This window comes from Chanodichthys erythropterus, chromosome 3 (genome assembly GCF_024489055.1).
Source record: "Chanodichthys erythropterus isolate Z2021 chromosome 3, ASM2448905v1, whole genome shotgun sequence".
Classification (NCBI taxonomy): Eukaryota; Metazoa; Chordata; class Actinopteri; order Cypriniformes; family Xenocyprididae; genus Chanodichthys; species Chanodichthys erythropterus.
The window spans coordinates 50,397,540-50,418,187 of NC_090223.1; the positions used below are offsets into that span (position 1 = coordinate 50,397,540).

Genomic DNA, 20,648 nt, shown 5'->3' on the forward strand with positions numbered 1-20,648 from the left:
GAATGCAAGGAAAACATCAGACCTGGTCAAAAAGGTAGACTGTGACGTCATCAAAGAACGACACACCACGTCTATTATTTCCATCGCTGCCCTCTTCTGATGTTGTTTTAGCAGTCTGAAGGGATTTGGGTTTCAGCAGGCTTTTGAGGTTGAGGGAACTGCTGTCGTCCGAGATGATAACGGGTACCGGGTGCACAACTTCATCCTCACTGCACTCAGAGCTAGAGCTGTGTAATCGGTAGCCACGCATATCATCATCTGACTCATCACTGTTCTCATCTTCTTCATCAGCATCCATTCCATCCTCAGTGCCATATTCCAGCGAGGATCCATCGAGCTTTCCTAAATACCTCCCCTCCATATCTGGCTCTTTTTTCTTTGTTCCCTCCCCAGCATATGTTCTTGTTAGTTTTGCATGGACCTTGACATCTGTTGAGGGCTGTGTTGAGGTAGCGGATGTTGCTGCATGTTCTGGGGCTGTGTGGGGATGACTTTGGTCATCAACAGTCAATGGTTTATCCTGGCTCCAATCTTCATCAGTGGTGTGAACCAACTCAGGAGTCCTTATAGCCTGTACATCACCATCAGTCGATTCTAAAGTAGGACCTGCAGAATCAGGGGATATCTCGGACACCGACTGCTCCTCAACAGCTTCAGTTCCTTGACTTTCACCTACTTCTCGATTGCTCTGGAGCCAAAATGAAGCATCTCCTGCGCTGCTTCCACTGACCTCATCACTCTTCTTATCTAGCTCCTCATTGTCTGAGAAGTAAGCAGAGTCTCGGTAGTTTCCTCCCAAAGAAACTTCACCAAGTTCTTGTTCTACTCTACCACCATTTACCTGAACATCAGGTACACTGTCCACCTCAGACACAACAATTTCCGGTGGAACCAGTGCTGCAGGCTCCATGGCACTACCCATCTCATTCTCTTCAGGGGAATCCCTCAAGACTGCTTGAGAGTTCCACTCGGGTGACTCTAGGTTCTCAGTTTCATACCCACTGTCAGCGGCTTTGTATGGGGGTTGAAGCTTATTATTAACAGGATTTTCCAATGACTGTCCATGCACCACGTCCCTATGCATGTCCAAAGAATCTAATGAATCTGGCGTTTCAGCCGAATTCTCAATGGTTGGAAGAGTGGATAAGGTGCTATCATCAAGAAGGCTGTCCTGACTTATTTGGTCAAGACAGGAGTCTGAAACCAACAGTGAGGACATGTCCTGAGTTTCATGGTTGTCCAATAAAGTTTCTTGATCTTGATCGATGGCTTCTGAGGGTGGACTATCCTTGGCCGTCTTCTTGTCCAGCTCCATTATATCACTCATTGAGTCACTACTTGTTAGACCTTCAGTGAGGCCACTTTCTGTACACTCACCAACAGGTGAAGTAGTAAAGCTAAGTACAGCTGTGTCGATGATTCCTTTATACTGCCCATTCTCCATTGAGGCTCCAAAGCATTCTTCAAGGCTGGGGGGTTTGGAATCTATGCACATATGTAGTGTATCTGTAGTGGCACTTTCAAGGGACTGATGACTATCAGATGGACTGTCAACAATGACCTCAACGCTCTCAGAGGTAGACTCAGAAGAAGAGTAAATCCCAGATTTTGGGGAATGCAAAGAGCCATTTGTGTCTGGCAGGTGGTTGCTACAGGTTTCTCCTGTTACTAATATATCAAAAGGCACCATTGTTTCTTTTCCTTTCAAAGGCGACAGAAAGTCTTCTAAAATCGGGCTGACTAATTCCAAGAATTCATCCTTAAGCTGCGTAGAATTCACAGATGATTTCAAAGACCCACCTGTAAGGTTTACACTATCTGAGACATCCGTCTCAATAATGGAGCTCATGGTCTCCTGAATATTTTTTGAGTCAGGCTGTGAGAACGCAGACTTGTCCTTCATCAGGCTGTTATCTTTAAGAAACAAGAAGTTTTCAGCCAGTTTCTCTGTGTTAAGAAGCTTCATTACATCTGAAGTGTCCTGATCAGAGATCTCCAGATGAATGGCTTCTGGTCCAACCCCTAAAAAAGACTTTGGAAAACTATTACTTGCCTCTTTACCATTAGCTTCACCATCAGAATCCCTCTTCGGTAGATTCATCTCTGGGAGCTCCATGAAACCTTCCCTGAATGAATGAGTATCTTCCAGTTTTACATCACTCTCACTGAAAATGTTAGTATGGTAAGGGCTCTCATGTTCACTTGAGGACCATATGTGGCTGTCCTGAAGGTAAGAGTCTTTTGAGTCAATGCTCTGATGGAAGAAATCAGCATCTGTACTGGATTCATCCAATCGGACATCCTGCAAAACTACATATTGATGCTGCTCTGAACCATTGGTACCTTCAGCACCCTCACTTTCTCCCATCCCAATTTCACTCTCATCTAGCTCCTCCAACTTAATAAAATAGTCATTTCCAGAGGATGCTTTGTGTGCATCAAAAACTGGCAAGGTTTCCGGGACTCTGCCATCTTCTGCTTGCGCTACAGTGTCAGGGAAATGAGCCTGAATATCTTGCCTTGGCACTGGAAAGAACATACTGTGATAATTCAAAGTAGTGTCCAAGGCAGAACGATTGTGGCTGTCATAGTGGTCATGCTTGGCTGCCTCCCACACATATTCAAAACTTAGTCCACGACTCGTTTCAGTGACAGTGAGCACCTCGTCTGGTTCTCGGCCGTCATCAAACTGCTCCAGGATGGGGAAGGAGGAATGACTGACGGTGGCCTGACGAGTGGTAGGATTGGGTTTGAGAGAGCTCCAGCGCTGCTCGAAGTCATCCTCCACATCTTTCTGACCCTGCATACGGAGGTAAGTGAGCAGGCGGTGGACCTCTTCAGCAGTGGCTCTCTTGTCTGCAGGCAGCCAACAAAACTGTAGAACTTCAAACCTGTAGACCAAAGCATAGAGTTAAGAAGTTTCAAGAGAGAAACTGATCTTGTTTATAAAAATAGAAGCATCTGTGAAGGACTAACCATCTTTCTGAGTACGGTAAGTCCAGTTGTGGCTTGAGAAGTCTGACTTGTTGATCCTTGAGCACATGGTGGAGCACTTCTCTATCTGACAAGTGAGGATACGGCTGCTTTCCACTTTCAAACAGCTCCCATAATGTCACACCCAATGCCCTGAAAACACAAAAATCTTATGAACATGTCATGTTACTATTCAATTATATTACCTATAATTCTACATTACATCTATAGCATATTAACAACAAAACTGTTTATTACAATCTAGGTCATTCATTAATATAACTCAAATCAACTTTCCAAAAAATAAACAAAGACACTAGAAATCCATCATGCATATTCAACTTTAATATAGAAGAATCTGTAATAAGATGAACTAATATGCTCATGAAATAGCTGGCTGACATCAAAGCCATCATTTGGTCAGTCTAAATGATTCACAAGCCTTTAATATGTATGAGCCTGCTTTCAGACAAGTGTAGTCGTACCTCACTTACAGAGTGCTATGATCTGCCGGCTGTTGTGAGAGGCCAAAACATTGCTATCGTCGTTTACCTTTTCCATCTACATATTTTTTTAATCTCAAAAGACATGAGACTGCAAAAGTGCATTCCGTTAAACAAGTAATTGTAATATAAATATAATTTTTAATTACTTACCAAACATTGCTGGGTTTAGTCTGTTCTGATGTGATCAAGCCCCCATGCAGCTCACCAATCAGCTCAGGGGCAAGCCAACGCAGTGCAACACATTGGTCATCCTCTGTGGTGATGTAATCCTCCTGCAAGGAGAGAGAAAAAAATTATGTAATATTAAAGTTAAGTAAAAAATAAAAACAAATATTAAGAATAATGATGCTTTTCAAGTTTTACCTTAAAACTTGTAGGGCCAATGCCATAGTCTCCTACTTTGACAGTCAGGTCTGTTGTGAGATAGCAGTTCCTCAAAGCCAAATCACTGTGATAGGAAGAAAAAAAATTACCTGACATGCCTTTAAACATATAAAATGGTTCTCTTGTAGTGTGATACTATACTGCCTACATAACTATTACAACAAAAACAAATCATTTTAAAGTTGTGATGAAACTTAAGTATCTGACAGAACTTCTCTTCCATATTGTGACACATTGTTGTTTCACAGGAAGATTTTGATTAAACATTTGATTTAAAATTAATTATTTAATTTGAATTAATTATATGGTCATATAAAAAAATAAATGGATGAATCATTTTTACAAAAACAATAACATGCATTTAGAAAATATGAATTAGTGTGAATTTTGATTTCATGTCGACTTCACACATTTGGATCTCATCCACTAATTACCAAGAAGTGTCCATGTTGCAAATCTGAGCAACAAGCTACTTGTTGAGCCCTGCTCACCCCCTTCAACAAAAACATTGATCCTGGAGCTTTTCCTAACCCACACATTCCCCAGAGGGGAACAATATGCCCATTGAGGCAGTAAGTGGGATGGGAAGACATATGGTGTCTGATTCAAAATGAGCTTGTTAACACAGCAGCTCTGATTTCAGCTTTGCCCATCTTTTCTGAGTAGTGTCTCTTTTACACCCTCTCTCGGGAAACTGCTGACACTAGTGGTGTCTTCACACAGCACAGGGCTACTGTCATGCTCACTGAAACCACCGCAAGATAAATGGACAGATATTTTAGACGCTGTACTCTGGCCTTGGCAAAAGGGGCAAATACAGTACTGTTGGCGGGTCACAGGAAATCAGAGCTGTGCTTTTAACCATACAGGGAAAATTCGCATGTGCAGACCAGGGTTATTAAGGTTAGCTAAATCTAAAACCATTAAAAAAAAAGTTTAAAAAAAATCGTTACTTGGGGAAAAAACAACTCATTTTTGTTTAGTTGACTAAAACTAAAATAAAAATGAATAAATACTACAAATAAAAACTAATAACTAATAAAAATGACAATTACACATCAAAATTATTACAAAATTAAGTAAAATTCAAGTGAAAACTGAAAAATATACACTTTTTTTTCTTTTCTGATAAATCAGAGCTTAAATGGAAAATGCCATGACAGAGATTTGCCAGCGTTATTCCAGCAAATATAGTTCTGGGACCGTATTCACAAAACATTTTATCTTACCACTAAGAGTTCTCCTAAATGGAAGTAAAAGTTCTTAGTTAAGAGTTTTCTCTGAAAACCTATTCACAAAGCTGCTGAGACCAGCTTTAACTAAGGAACAGACAAAAGTCTAAAGCTAAGAGTAAGGGCGGGGTTGACCTCGTTGCTATGGATGATGTCAACATGCTTACTAATTATGACCACATCGATTGGCTGATAGGGAAGGAGTCTGTCAGCGATTTTATCATAGAAATATTGTAGAATGAGGTAACATGGTGCCACATCCAAATAACGGTTTTAAAAAAAAAAATGTTGCCATATTCAAATAAAGGTTTAAAAATGTAGGCTGTCAATAATTAAACTACTACATGTTCAGTTAATTGTAAGCCTCTTACATGTCTGTGAGAGATTGCAGAAATCAAGCCACAAATTATGTTTTATAAACAAAGTTTGGGAGGAGCGTGTTCAAACGGTCCATCTAATCAGCTCGAGAGGAGGTATACACAGATGAGAGCCAACTCACCTAGTTTCTTCGACAGTTTTCTGCATCTCTCTGCCACCCTGTTCCTTACTCTTGGCTGGGGATATGGGGGAGAACTCTGGGTTAGGGCTAAATTCCAAGCTCGGAGCCCTCGATCCCATTCGACAGCACGCCAAATACGCTTATTATATTTTTATCTCTAGGTGTGAACTTGTAAAAACAACTGCCACAGGTAATCGGACATTATTTATATATTTATTTATTAAAGATTTATTTATATACACAGCTCCAGGGGGTTAATAAAGGCCTTTTGAAGCAAATCGATGCATTTGTGTAAAAAATAAAAAATAAAAATCCATATCCATATTTAACAAGTTTAACAAGTAAAATATCTAGCTTCTGCCAGACCGCCTTCCACATTTAAAGTTACGAAGAAAGTGTAAACTGTCTCGTCAGTTACACTTTTTACATAATTTGAACAGGGAAGGCGTAGGACATAGTGTAAGCTTTTTGAACTGCAAGAGTTTATTAGGCGGTCTGGTGGAAGCTAGATATTTTACTTCATAACTTGTTAAATATGGATTTGTTTTTTGTTTTTTTTACACAAGCGCATCAATTCATTTCAGAAGGCCTTTTTTAACCCCCCGAGGACGTTTACGATGGATGTATTTAAATGGAGACACTTTCTTCAACTCATACTCGTGGCCTCTGTTCACTGCCATTATAAAGCTCGGATGCGTCAGGATATTTATTACTATATCTCAGATTGTGTTCATCAGAAAGAAGAAAGTCATATACACCTATGATGGCTTGAGGATGAGTAAAACTTGGGCTAAATTTCATTTGAAAGTGAACTAATCCGTTAAGATGTTTTGTGAATACGGCCCCTGGAGTTTAAAGCGAAACAGAATAGTGAATATATAGTCCTTATTATAGCGCCACCTAGTGTTGTTTGGGTGTCTGTACACTTGCCTCAGTAGTGGGTGGGATTTTGGGTCATTCTACCAAGAATTTCCTGGATACTTTAGGGCATAAAAATAAGGGTTAAAAAGGTTGTCTCTTTAATGCTTGGACCCCAAAAAATAGACCAATGACTTTAAACAGGGTTCAGCAAGCCTTTATCACATGAGCAGGCTAAAAAAGTTGCATTTGGACATGCAAAGCTGCTGACCATGGCTAAATTTCCCAAGATTCCACTGCTCTTTGGGCTTTGTGCCATTTCAGACAACTAAACGTGTAGATGCCCACAGTGGGAGTGTCAAACAGCATTTTGCAGTAAATCAACTCCGAAACCAAAAATCCAGTATTTTCATGACAGCCACAACAACAGCTCGGAATCTCCATGCCTCCTTTGGAGTTGTAGCCCAGACGACCCCGCCCACTCCCCGTGCCCTATACGAGGGGATCCTCTTACGCTCAAACCGCAGAATCATCATATCCCAGCGGCGGAGGACAGCCAACACCCCATAATCCAGGGGAGCTGTGCAATCGGACACCTTTCAGCATATTCTGAGCATGCGGGAGGGTACAGACGCGCTCAGCATGGCAAGACACCCTAGATAACTCAGCCTTCCTCCAGAAGACTGGAAGGGAAAGAATGAAAGTGCAACGTTGCCTTTCACAGCGCCGTGGCCTTTTTTGGAAAAAAAAAAAGAGGACAGCCAGCACGGACGAGGAAAGGCTGGACAAAAACACACACGTGCATTCAGACAGATGCAATGAATTGCATTAAACATGCCTGTAAGATGTTCGCATAACGGTTTTAAGCAGTGTCAAATCACTGAGAAATGGAACGGAAATGTAATGTATCTGCATCTTTGAGATGTAAAGTGAGCTGAATGAGAAATTTGTAGGGTTAACCTGTGCAGGAAGTTGTGTTTGTGCATGTGGGTGACTCCCGCTGCGATCTCGCAGGCCATTTTCTGCAGCTGTAGTAGTTCTCCATTCCTGTAAAGCCATTCATGCTGAGAGACGTAACTCTTCAGGTCCCCCTACACACCAAAACACAAGGGCAAGAGTTATAGGACATTTACAACCCAACCACAAAGAATCACGTTAAGACCACAGAACCAAATAATTTGCTGAAACATGATCATAAAGCATCTTGAGAAGCAGATATCAGAGCACATACTGTATTTAGATTGAACTGATCAAGTTTTGTTGAGGATAAATCAGCATGAATATATAACAGCCTGTGTGAAAGGTAACTTGCGGAGGCAGCCACAGAGGGGCAGTATTCTCTCTCTGTAGAGATGCTGTACTGCCGCCAGGGTAACTCAACCAAATAAGGGAAAGGCTATTTAATAGTGACTACTATATGCTGTGTCACAGTAATTTAAAAATAAAAAAGCAGCAGTAAGACCATGCGGGCAGATCAGGGCTGTTCAGCTGTGTTGGGTTTCTGGGCTCAAAGACTACAGGTCACTTTAGCTCTTGGGGAGACTGCATTTAATTTCATCACATAATTCACAATTTTCAGTAACGCGATTGGCACGGAGACCTGGAGGGCAAAACATCCACATCCATCCAACTGCAGCCTGTCAATTTTCCATCTGTTTCAAGCCATGAATATTTAGATCACCTCTCAAAAGTAGAAAAAAACTAAAATATGTGAGCATAGTTTTTGGCTCTTGTGATCCATATACAGCACCTGCTGCAGTATTTCAATCACTGAAAGCAGCAGGTCATTCTAAAAGAAAAAAAACACTTAAAGAGACTTAAAGTATTAAAATGTGGTACTTAAAGATCAAATTCAGAATAAACCTTACTGATGATGCATACAGGCAAGCAGATGAGCCCATGAATGCAATGCGCTAAATGATTCTTTATAATGGTTTTCTATGAAGAAAAAAAACACGCAACGACAAACTGCTTTGTTTATATTCTGGGTTCATCGGCTTGCTTGTATATAGTATGCATCACCATTAAGATGTATACTGAATTAAGTCTTACTGTATTAGTACTCAGTACAAATCTAGTAAAATTAACTGTTGGGCAACGGATGAAAGCCTTTTTTTGCCCTCCTAAGCCTGTGACGTCACGTGAAAACTATTAATTCTGATAACGTTGCATAGAAAGTATTATCTTTTGCTAATTAAACTGCACACTCAGCCTCCACTTATAACCATGTCAATAATAACATATTAATTAGTCTGATGAACCTTTCGACCGTTTCCAGTACTTCAAGTCTACTCGCTCAATGACTGTGTATTATTACGTAAGTCAAGGAGTGCATAGACATTGGTCTCAAGAGGATCCTGTTATCTCAGACTCCTAGCGACACACAGGGCAAAGTACTCCCTTTGGAATGCTGCAGGAGAAACAGCGTTACAGCTGGCAGCCATGTAATATATGATTAACTTTCTGTTAAATCAGCCAACCTGTAAAGCAAGGAGCAAAGGAGCTTTGTTTGCACCTAACATAAGGCTCAGAAAACTGCCTTTAATTTATCAATTTTTAAAAAATTATTGTACATTATTTATGACCACCCAATGATATGAATGAAATAGTATATGACTCAGTAAACATTCATTCAACAGGATGTGAATATTGAGAAAAACAAAACGAAAGAGGAGGAAAAATTACATATTGCCAAATGAAGCTGCAGCCTATTTTTAGTATCATTAATCTTTTTTTGCATATAATATGACAATATTATTATTGTTGTTGTTATTCAGATGTTGTATTTAGTTTCTTTGTAATTGCCATTATTCTCACTGGTCATTGTTATTAAATTCTCATTTCTGAAAACATTTATATAAAAAAAAATATATATATATATTATTTTTTATTTTGGGGGATATATGGCTCAAGCTTGTTCTTTACACAAATGTACATGTTGTCTTTTTTTAAAGTAATTTTAAGTGCACAACATTGTGAACCATACAAAAGCTCTCCCTAAATCTTACCAGGGGCATGGTCTGGCCTTTAAACACAAACACGCATACACTTGGTGCAGCTCCCTAAAGAAAGCCTTTACAGGAGAGACTGTCACTCAATCAGAGAGCAACTGGCATTCTGCAAACCAGCTCCAGTTGCACCCTGCTGCTATATTTCTCTCTAAAATGCACTGTGTCAGGGTTACTAGTAGTTACCAGTGATACACAAAGAAAATCAGCCATCCAATTCAGATGTGCTTCTCTCTACCTCGGGAGAGCAAAAATTAAGCAAACATTTTAATATAAATTAAATTATTAAGATCAGTGATGGAACATTCAGTCTCAAAAAAAAAAAAAAAAAAAAAAAAAAAAAAAGAACTTCTGGCTCAGCACCATATAACCTGGAAATGAGTAGACCAGCTGCTGACTCTCATTAGAAGAGCGCTGGTGCTGATATGTTCAGAATAGAGAGGCCATTGATCAGAACAGTCTGGTTACCAATCCTGTGTTTGGAGCAAAATCCATCCGGTTCCAAACGATCGTTGTTTGCTTTATTTTGGCTGATCTCTCTTCCGACCTTGCACACAAACTGCATTGCTATAATTTCCCAAAATGTAATTTGTGTGGAAATATTATGAAGTCTGTAAACAGGCCAGAGACGGGAAATTCTGAAGATGAACGCAAAGAGGAGAGGAGAGCACAGAGGTGCCTGCAGTACTGTACCTGGCACAGCAATAGAGAACTGGGGTTGGGGTTTATATGAATGTATCTCTAAAGGCAACTGACTGTCTTCAGAAAAGTTTGGATGGCATTTTCTTTTCCTCTTTCCCATAAAGTAGTGTTTATAAGTGCAGCACAGATTTGTTTACATGCTGTTCCATAAGAACAATCTACTCTCAGAGTGATTTTGCATTTTCATTCAGTCTGTCTGCTGTTTTTGTTTTGTGCTGGTATATTTTATGTAGCATAATTTGTTAAAGCTAAAGTCAGAACATTCTGTTTTTGCTTTAAATCTTGAAATGATCTATTATCTAGTGTATCTAAAATGTATTACACAAAAATATGAAGCAGCACAACATTGATAATAATCAGAAATATTTCTTGATCATCAAATCAGCATATTAGAATGATTTCTGAAAGATCATGTCACACTGAAGACTGGAGTAATGATGCTGAAAATTCAGCTTTGATAACAGGAATAAATTACAATTTACATATTTACAAATTACATATTCACATAGAAAAAAGTTTTTGTTTTTTTTAAATGTAATATTTCACAATATCACTGTATTTTTGATCAAATAAATGCAGCCTGGCCGAGCAGAACAACAGAAACAACAAAACATCCTACTGATCTAAAACTTAAGCGACAGTGTATGTGAAACTGTAAAACATTATGCAACCAAAAAACATTTTAAAACTAACATTGTTGTCACATGGTCTTATCAAGTTTAAAGACATCAGCATGTTTAATTACCTGACTGGGATCTAATCATCTTGGAAATGTTATTTTTGCCAGTCCAATTAAAATAGTCAAGAATGAGATAAAATTTTGAAAGAGAAAAAGTGGTATCTATCACATGTCCATCTAGTTAAGCACACTGAATTGTGATCTGGTTGTTTGACTACACTACACGTTTTGTCAAACATAGTAGGTCACACATCCAGAAAACCACACTGTCCAGAGTAAACATACTACACCCTGAAAAATAATACAAGTAGTATGCTATTCTGAACTCAGCCATTGACGACCTCAACCAAACCTCTCGATAAGAATGTCAATACGCCGCACAAACTGGTCTAGTGTGGGAAATAAGGCCAGAACTGTGCAACGAAATGCCCAGGCTTCGCCATTATTCTTCTTAGATGAGAAGTCGTAGGACCATACACCCAAATTGGTCTATGTCTCAGCTTCGTCTTTCGTGTGAAGCTACACTCTGACTTGGGAGGGAAGGGCTTGGGTCGAAACCCGAGCTGAAACACCAGCTAAGGAAATGGCCCAGACTGCGTTATGCAACAGCGGGCCGCAGTGAGCTCATGCTATCTCTGGAGACGGGCGGCATGGCTCAAAGCCATCCACCTGCTCAGGCCCAGAGGATCGCAGACCAGAGGCATTGTTCTTAACAACTGGTCAGGTGTGCAGGATGTTACTAACCACTACCGCTGTGGGATTAACAGCTAACTAATTACAGAGCAGCGGAAACTGAAAGGAACCAGAGAATATTGTCTCTTTCTCAGATGATTCAAAATGTGAGTTTGCACAAACACCGAGCAGTAAACTGGCATATAGTGTTGTTATTATTATATTTAATAACAACAACAACACCCACCCATTACATTTGTCAAAATCCTTTAGTAAAACTTTAACTTAAGCTTTGAAGAACGGATTTCCAATGGGGCTATTTACACCTGTTCATTCATGCATTTTAACTGATCAGATAGATATCCATTTTGTTAAAACTGTTCCATTTACACTTGGCCACATAAATATGGAAGCTTTTTTCGCCATGGAATAAAAAATAAAAATATAATTGTGATATAATAGGTATAATTGTGACTTTTTATTTCACAATACTGACTTTTTTCTCAGAATTGTGTGGTATAACCCACAATTGCAAGTTAAAAAGTCAGAAATGCTTGTTATAAATTCACAATTGCGAGTTATAAAGTCAGAATTGTGTGATATGAAGTTGCAATTGTGTGTTATAAAGTAAGAATTGTGAGTTAAAAAAGTCAGTCTTTTTTCCTCAGTACTGGACTTCATAACTTGTCATTGTGAGTTTATAAATTTATAACTGAAAATTCTGACTTTATTTCTCACAATTCTGAGAAGTCTTCAGAATTGCGAGTTTATATCTCACAATTGCAAGAAAAAAGTCAGAATTGTGAGTTTACATCAAAATTGAGTTTATAACACGCAATTGTGAATTTATAACTCGAAATTATGACTTTATTTCTTGCAATTGTGTTTATAACTCAATTCTGAGAAAAAAAAGTCAGAATTGTGAGATTACGTCAAAATTGTGAGTTAACAAAACGCAATTGTGAGTTTATAACTCGAAATTCTGACTATTTCTTGCAATTGTTAGTCTATATCTCGCAATTCTGAGAAAAGAATTCAGAATTGTGAGAAAAGGTTGCAATTACTTTTATATTTTTTATTTTGCGGTGGAAACAGGCTTCCATACATAAATATGTCTCCGCAAAACTAATCTAAATCTAATCTTCAATCCCCAAGCCATTTGCAAATTTAACAGAGTTCACGTCAAAGAAAGCAACAAATATATGCTGCATTTTATTTATCATCAGCCAATTTTAAGATCAAAGACTGTAATTGGAGAGAGAGCGTCAAAAACAGCACTGGATAATTCAGTGTCACTACTTTTGATGAAGACGACTGAGTGTTGAGATTCAGGATGTGACGCTGAACTTTCAGTTTAATTTGCGGCAGTTTGCACGCAGAGAGATGCTCAGCTACTCCTCTGCGGTGATGCGTACTGCAGTAGCGCTGTCATATCTGGGTACCGGAAGGAGTTATAACACGCCCTGGCATATTTAGTTTTTACTATTTTAGAAAGATTAAAGGTTCTCTAAGCGATCCTGGGTGGAGTAACTTCCTGTTGACGTTCGAAGTGTTGTCAAACAAAACAGAAGCTAGCTAGACCCTCCTCTCTGTGTTTCCTGAAACAGACATGAACGCGCATTTAAAATCATTCTTGTCAGTTATTGGCTGGAGCGTGTTTATTATGATTCATGGTCCAGGCTGCACCAGTTTGTTTTTGTTGCCGTTTTCGGAGCTTGTGGCGACTACAGAGACCGCGTTTTTTACAGTGTGTTCAGGGGACAGGCAACTAGCGGATAGTGAGGAGATGTTTGCTGTATGTGACAAAAAATGTTTTGGCCTAAAAACGCGTGACATCACTTAGAGCACCTTTAAGGTTTACCTATGTGGCTTCAACAACCAGATGCATTTTTTCCAGTTTCATCTAGTTTCATCTGGAATGCGAAAGATGCCCTCTCTTTCCACCAGCACGAACCGGATGCTAGTTCAGAGCTAGTGCCAGTTCGGAGTTGGTTCAACTGATGAACCTTCTAAGAACCAGTTTGCCTTTCCACAGGCTAGAGAGCAGCACAGAGCCAGGTCTTGCGTCACTGTATACGTCTCATATTTCACAGCAAAGCTAGCGCTGCAGCACCAAACACAAACACAGCAGGCTTGTTTGAGATGCATCGGCTTCCCACATAGCGATCGGCGCATGACATCAAAGCTCCGCGAGAACGATCCAAAAGCGCAAAGAGTCGTATGCTCTACAAGCGCTCCCGCAGATCCGCGGCACCCGCCGAATCGGTCCGCGCTGCTCCGATGCATCTCGAACAAGCCTTCTATCAACAATCGCGGATGTTTCACTACTGTTGATGCTCGAGGCTTTGCGAACCTACATCGGCATCCAAACACGGCTCGCCGTAATTTGTATATAGACGGATATTACAAACGAGCTGCCATTAGCTCGATTAGCTGCTATTTCAAAAATGGCGGTCACAAGTTTCTTGTTGGTTACGGTAACCCCGCCCCCAGCCCCTGACGCAAGCGGTTCTTACTTCTAGCCCAGCAACGTTTTGGTGCTACTTCCAAACCACTTTTCCTGGTTCGGAGCTGGTGCTTTGTGTGTCGAAAGACAAAGAACTGATTTGAAACTAGGCTCTGGCTCCAAACCAGCAATCAAACGGCCTTGGTGGAAAGGGGTATTAATGTTTTTTCACAATTGAATAGCTATCCGATCAGAAAAAACAGATGAAGTGACCAGGTATGCACGAAATGAGTTTCCACATGCATCGAAGTCATTTTGATGTGTGTGGAATATTTAATAGGACTTATTCGTGGTTGAATATCTCCAAAATTTATAGCATTTACTATGTACAGAGGAACAAGCTGTAAACTGTCAGTCAGTAACTTGTGTATGCACGATACGCAGTGGTCGCTCTAATGGTTTGTGAGAGCTGCACGATTTCATTGACTTGTGCAGATTAATTCTCACACTTTGATAGTATTTATAACTCCTAACTTAATAAAACAAGCTGTGTTACTATGAGGAATGATTACCTCAAAATGTAGATCTGTATGCAGGTACGAGGTACTTTATCTGAATGGACTACATACACCTCTCTCGCTTTTGTTCACATGCCAGCGATTACCCCTCTGCGTGCCAGTGTTGGCACATGTGCCAGAGGTTGCCAACCCCCCTTACATGATGACATCTGTTTTTTTGTTTTTCACACTTTGCACTTGCACATGTATGACTTGTAAGAACACAGTGTCTCTTTATTGTGGCAATTTAGCATTGGTAATAGTCATTGATATGTAACTACATCTTGAAAATTAGAAAATTACATTTCTGAGGCAAGTCTGTTTGAATTATTATTTATTTAATTAATTTATAAATTATATAAAATAAATATTTATATATATATAAAATAAATATTTATATATATATATATATATATATATATATATATATATATATATATATATATATATATATATATATATATATATATATATATATATATATATATATATATATATATATACACATACACATACACATATAATATTTTGGTTTAGCTGCACAAATATTTAAATCTAAAAAGTTTTGCAAAGCCTCAAGCCAAATTTGTTGGAAAATCACTCTCAAAATCATATTCTAGCTCCTAGTATCTTTTGCAGCATGGTAATAAAATGTACCAACGCAGCAAGATGTAAGAGTGACAGTGTCAGTAAAAGAATCCTGTTGCTTTATTGGGATATGAGGGAATCGGAGAGCTACCTACTGCATGCAGTTATGTGCCTCATATCTTTCTCAGGCACAAGTAGCGCACCCAAAATAGATCAAGAAAAACAGAAAATAAATCAAAGGGGAAGAAGCAGCCCACTGACAGACACTGGCTGTGCAACTTATGACGGATGCTGACCTAATTAAAGTGCTGGGAACAAATGAAGTAGTGAGGTATGCTGGAGTATCTGTGCTTTCATCAGACTTGTCCGAAATGAATTTGAGATGCCATATGTGGCTGTGAAACAAGATTCCACACCGGCCAATTCAGCTGTTTACAAGAGTGCAAGACAAGATGATCTGGAGCACTTGACAGATGCTGAAGAATTAATAAAAAAAAAATGTTTTCAGGTATCCTAACTAACCACAATAAGACATTAATAATGAGTACCAAACACAAATAAAAGCACTAAATATTTTACTGATGCCATAACCAAGCATTACACTAGGGCTGCACGATTAATCGAAATGAAACCGAATGCGATTTTGCAAAGACTGTTCCATCTGAAAGCCAGAGGGCCCTCTCGTGCAGAAACTCCAAATATGCCCCGAAGAAGAAAGATAATGCACATCCTTCCAGGAAATCCCTATTGGCATCACACTATCGCTGAAGCTGAACAAGAAAAAAGACTGAAACGCTCTGATTGATTAAACATGACTTAAAGGGTTAGTTCACCCAAAAATGAAAATTCTGTCATTAATTACTCACCCTCATGTTGTTCCACACCCGTAAGACCTTCGTTCATCTTCGGAACACAAATTAAGATATTTTTGATGAAATCTGATGGCTCAGTGAGGGCTTCATAGGGAGCAATGACATTTCCTTTCTCAAGATCCATTAATGTACTAAAAACATATTTAAATCAGTTCATGTGAGTACAGTGATTCAATATTAATATTATAAAGTGACAAGAATATTTTTGGTGTGCAAAAAAAAACAAAATAATGACTTATATAGTGATGGCTGATTTCAAAACACTTCTTCAGGAAGATTCGGAGCATAATGAATCAGTGTGTCGAATCATGATTCGGATCACGTGTCAAACCGCCAAACTGCTGAAATCACGAGAGAGGAAATGTCATTGCTTCCTATGGAGGCCTCAGGGAGCCATCAGATTTCAAAGTCTGATGACCTCAACCAAAACGAAATGCTGTGGCGGAACCTTAAGAGAGCTCTGCATAAACAGATGCCCATAAACCTCAATGAACTGAAGCAACGCTGGAAAGGATAGTGGGCCAAAATTCATCCATAATGATGTGAGAGACTGATAAAGTCTTACAGAAAATGATTACTTCAAGTTATTGCTGTTAATGGTGGTTCTACAAGCAATTGATTCATGGGGTGTACTTAGTTTTTCCACACATGGCGTTTCAATTTTGGCTTTATTATCCCCCTGTGGTGAAAATCAAGTGTTTTTTTTATGTTGTTTATACCTCTATGTGGTGTTTTTAATGATGTGCTTTAAGAAACCATGTGCAAATTAATCGGTCAACACAATTGCTGAGTATTCTCTCCTTAAAACTGCAGTGAACCAAATAGTCTCAAAAACACGGTTTGAAATTGCTGGTGTTTCTGACGCCACAAACTACCTTGTAACCAATCATGTCAAAGCATGATCGTAATTGAGTGGATCTCTGAGCTAGTGGAGGCGGGGCTCATTTGCATATTCACAGAACAGAGTATACTAAATGAGGCAAAGGTGTAGAGTTACATTCAAGCTATTTTAAGATATGAAGACTTTTTTTTAAGGAAAAAAAAACATTTAAATATGTCATTTTAGTGATCAAAGATGAGTTTTAAGTGATAAAATTATTGACTACAGGGGGACTTTAAATAAATAATGACAGTGTAATATGTCATGTATTGTTGTTCATCTGAGGTTGTATTTACCTACATGTATAGACACACTCACATATATACATATACACTTACCAGTTCACAGTACTCAAAGATGAGCAGGAAAGGAATGGCCTCCACACACTGACCAAGACACTGCAGTATGTTGGGATGCTGAAGAACCCTGTAAAGACGCAATTAACACAAAACATTAAATCCAGCCATATATAACAGATTCTGCTTGCATACAAAAATATGCAAAGACAACATGAGGCACTGCTCATGTCTGAAATGAAAACTGTGCAGGACAATTACATGCTGAAATGTAATACTTACAGTTAAGTGTCAGATTAAAAAGTATAAGCAATAATAATAGTAATGCTTGCCTAAGTAAACACCACTAATATAAACATAGCCTAACATGATTTACCCCATCACAAGCCATCCAAATCCCAATGGATAAACTCAAGTCCCGTCCTACATAATTGGGTGGTTTGAGCTTCAAAAACACCATAACGGTGTAATGCTTTAAAGTTGGCTTAGTTACAGTAAAAACATGAATCAAATTTACTCAAACTACTGAAATAATCACTGCTAAAATGACATTTTTAAAGTAAACGCTTATCAAACCTAATATACACTGTGTGCAGAATTATTAGGCAAGTTGATTTTCTGATCATATTTTTTTTCCAAGCACATTTTACCAAGTCCAATCCACATCAATCTTAACAACTACTATTAATATTGTTTTTAATCATTTATAAGTGATATATAATTGTTCATGAAGGCTGGAAATGAAAAATGCCCTATATTCAGGTGTGCAGAATTATTAGGCAGGTTTTCTTTTACAGATAAAATGAGCCAAAAAAGAGATTTAACTCAGACTGAAAAGTCAAAAATTATTAAATACTCATGAGAAGGACGCAATACTAATGTAATACTAGAAATTGCAAAGTTAAAGCATGACCATTGGACAGTGAAATGCTCATTGGGTCAGCGGGGTCATACAAAAACAGCTGGAGAAGAAAAGACACGTTAACTGCAAAATAATTAAGAATTAAGGTGAAGAATTAAGTGTGAAACCATCAGGAACCCATTAGTCTCCAGCGCCACCATTTCCCAGTACTGAAACCTACCTGGAGTCTTCAGAAGTGTGAGGTGTCAGGATCTCAGAGACGTAGGTTAGGTGAAGAATCCTAAAAAATGACCCGCTCTTAATAAGAATCACAAGCTGAAGTGTTATAAAATACATGAAGACTGGGTTTTTATAGGCCTTATAGACAGACAGCTTGAGAGTGACTCCTGAAGGACCAGCACCACATCCTCTTGTACCACTGTTTGAAGAATTTATCTTCCAGAATAAAGGTGTGGGAGTTCACTTTTAGTCCATCTCTTATCCTGAAATGTCCATCTTGCAGAGACGGACTAAATGATCTTCCAAAACTTACTGCCAGATTCTGGAAGATAAATTCTTCAAACATTGGTACAAGAGGATGTGGTGCTGGTCCTTCAGGAGTCACTCTCAAGCTGTCTGTCTATAAGGCCTATAAAAACCCAGTCTTCATGTATTTTATAACACTTAAGCTTGTGATTCTTATTAAGAGCGGGTCATTTTTTAGGATTCTTCACCTAACCTAAGTCTCTGAGATCCTGACACCTCACACTTCTGAAGACTCCAGGTAGGTTTCAGTACTGGGAAATGGTGGCGCTGGAGACTAAAGGGTTCCTGATGGTTTCACACTTAATTCTTCACCTTAATTCTTAATTATTTTGCAGTTAACGTGTCTTTTCTTCTCCAGCTGTTTTTGTATGACCCCGCTGACCCAATGAGCATTTCACTTAAATCTCTTTTTTGGCTCATTTTATCTGTAAAAGAAAACCTGCCTAATAATTCTGCACACCTGAATATAGGGCATTCTTCATTTCCAGCCTTCATGAACAATTATATATCACTTATAAATAGGGATTTAACGATACGCTCAGGTCACGATACGATACGTATCTCGATATTTTGAACAAAATGAAACTGAAATTCAAACAAGATTTATTAAAAAAACATTAACAAATTTCAATAATTTTCCTTGTTGTACATACAAGATCACATTTCAATAAAATAAATAAATATACAATTTTAATAAAAACCTTCTGTATTCAAATTAACAGTTGAATAGGGCTGTCTGTCACTGAAAAAAAAATGTTAAATTTAACATGAACTTAGAATTATGAATAGGGGCCGTTCACATATCGAGTCTAAAAACGCGTGGAAGGCGCGGCCGCACCGCTTCTCCTTCTTTCCAAAGCGCTTGCGCTCCCGTGGCGTCGGTCGTTGCTATGCAACCATGAACTGAGCTCTCCAAGAGGATCAGGACGTTTCTGCAAAGGATAAATGATTTCTAGCCCTTGCATTAGTTTTATTAAGAGATATATTGATGGAGATAAGATATAAAAACCACCATGTACAGCTATGATCAGCTGTTCGGCTGAGCTTTTGATGTTTTGTTACGGAAAGGCCATAACTGATCGGTTGATTCGTCACACGACCTGCGGTGCGCTTGCGGCATTCTGAGAAGTTGAGAATTGCATGCGCGTCGCGACCGCGTTTATCCCATTATGAGCGCGCCTGCCGCGCGGCTACATTTGAAAATAATAACTGACTTGCACACGGAAAAGACGCAATATGTGAACGGCCCCACAGAACTTCTTAAAGCAAAGCATCGCAAGCGTCTTTTGCTTTTCTGTGAGCACAGCTGTTGCTGTGCACTGCGGTGAAAGAAAGCCACTACTTTTCTCACGCGACCATGCAAGAGTGACATGAGAAACGTTTAAACCTGCTTGCAAGATTCAATGTGTGCCCGAAACACTTACTGAACTAGAGAGCTGATTGAGACACACCATCTACGATAAATTGTTACACCCCTAATACTTATAGTAATTTAAAAATGTGGTAGCATTGGATCTGGACAGGAAGGATAACTCTGGGAGTTGAAGGGGTGTATCGCGATTCTGCCTTCTCACATCGCGATACAGGTTCGTGGACCTGCGTATCGCGATTTCGATTTCATATCGCATATCGTTACAGCCCTACTTATAAATGATTAAAAACAATATTAATAGTAGTTATTAAGATTGATGTGGATTGGAATTGGTAAAATGTGCTTGGAAAAAAAATGCGATCAGAAAATCAACTTGCCTAATAATTCTGCACACAGTGTAGGAGAACGGTGAAGGCCCTCTCACCTGTACGGGTCTCCCTGCTGCAGGAACTCATTCTGCTCTTTGGAGCTGGCGTTGGCCTTCAGCTCTTTGACAACGGCTCGGGCGACTGCAGGGTCCACATAGATCTCACTGAGCAGAACCTGTCAGAAGCAGACAAACAGAGAAATTACTTTGATAAAGAACTGATTCAAGACTGCCAAGTAATTCAGACAGGAACTGAGTCTTTCCTGAAAACAAGGACTGTTAGGCGGACCACAGCGCAGCAGGTGGCTCAGATGTGGATGTTCCCATGGCTCAGCTAGGTAGGAAAAAGCATCAGGAAACAAGGTTTTCC

The 20,648-nt window shown here is 39.1% G+C and overlaps 1 protein-coding gene across 2 annotated transcripts in view; it reads right to left on the reverse strand.

Annotated features, from left to right (window-relative positions):
- Positions 1-20,648, reverse strand: part of lmtk2 (lemur tyrosine kinase 2) — a 47,561-nt gene that overhangs the window by 4,447 nt on the left and 22,466 nt on the right. For both annotated transcript variants that reach the window (XM_067382682.1, XM_067382681.1), the window contains exons 5-11: positions 20,336-20,454; positions 17,195-17,282; positions 7,413-7,543; positions 3,843-3,927; positions 3,630-3,751; positions 2,977-3,126; positions 23-2,891 (exon numbers count right to left, since the gene is read on the reverse strand). In XM_067382682.1, the coding sequence (XP_067238783.1) occupies positions 23-2,891; positions 2,977-3,126; positions 3,630-3,751; positions 3,843-3,927; positions 7,413-7,543; positions 17,195-17,282; positions 20,336-20,454 (3,564 nt within the window). The remainder of the gene's footprint in view (positions 1-22; positions 2,892-2,976; positions 3,127-3,629; positions 3,752-3,842; positions 3,928-7,412; positions 7,544-17,194; positions 17,283-20,335; positions 20,455-20,648) is intronic.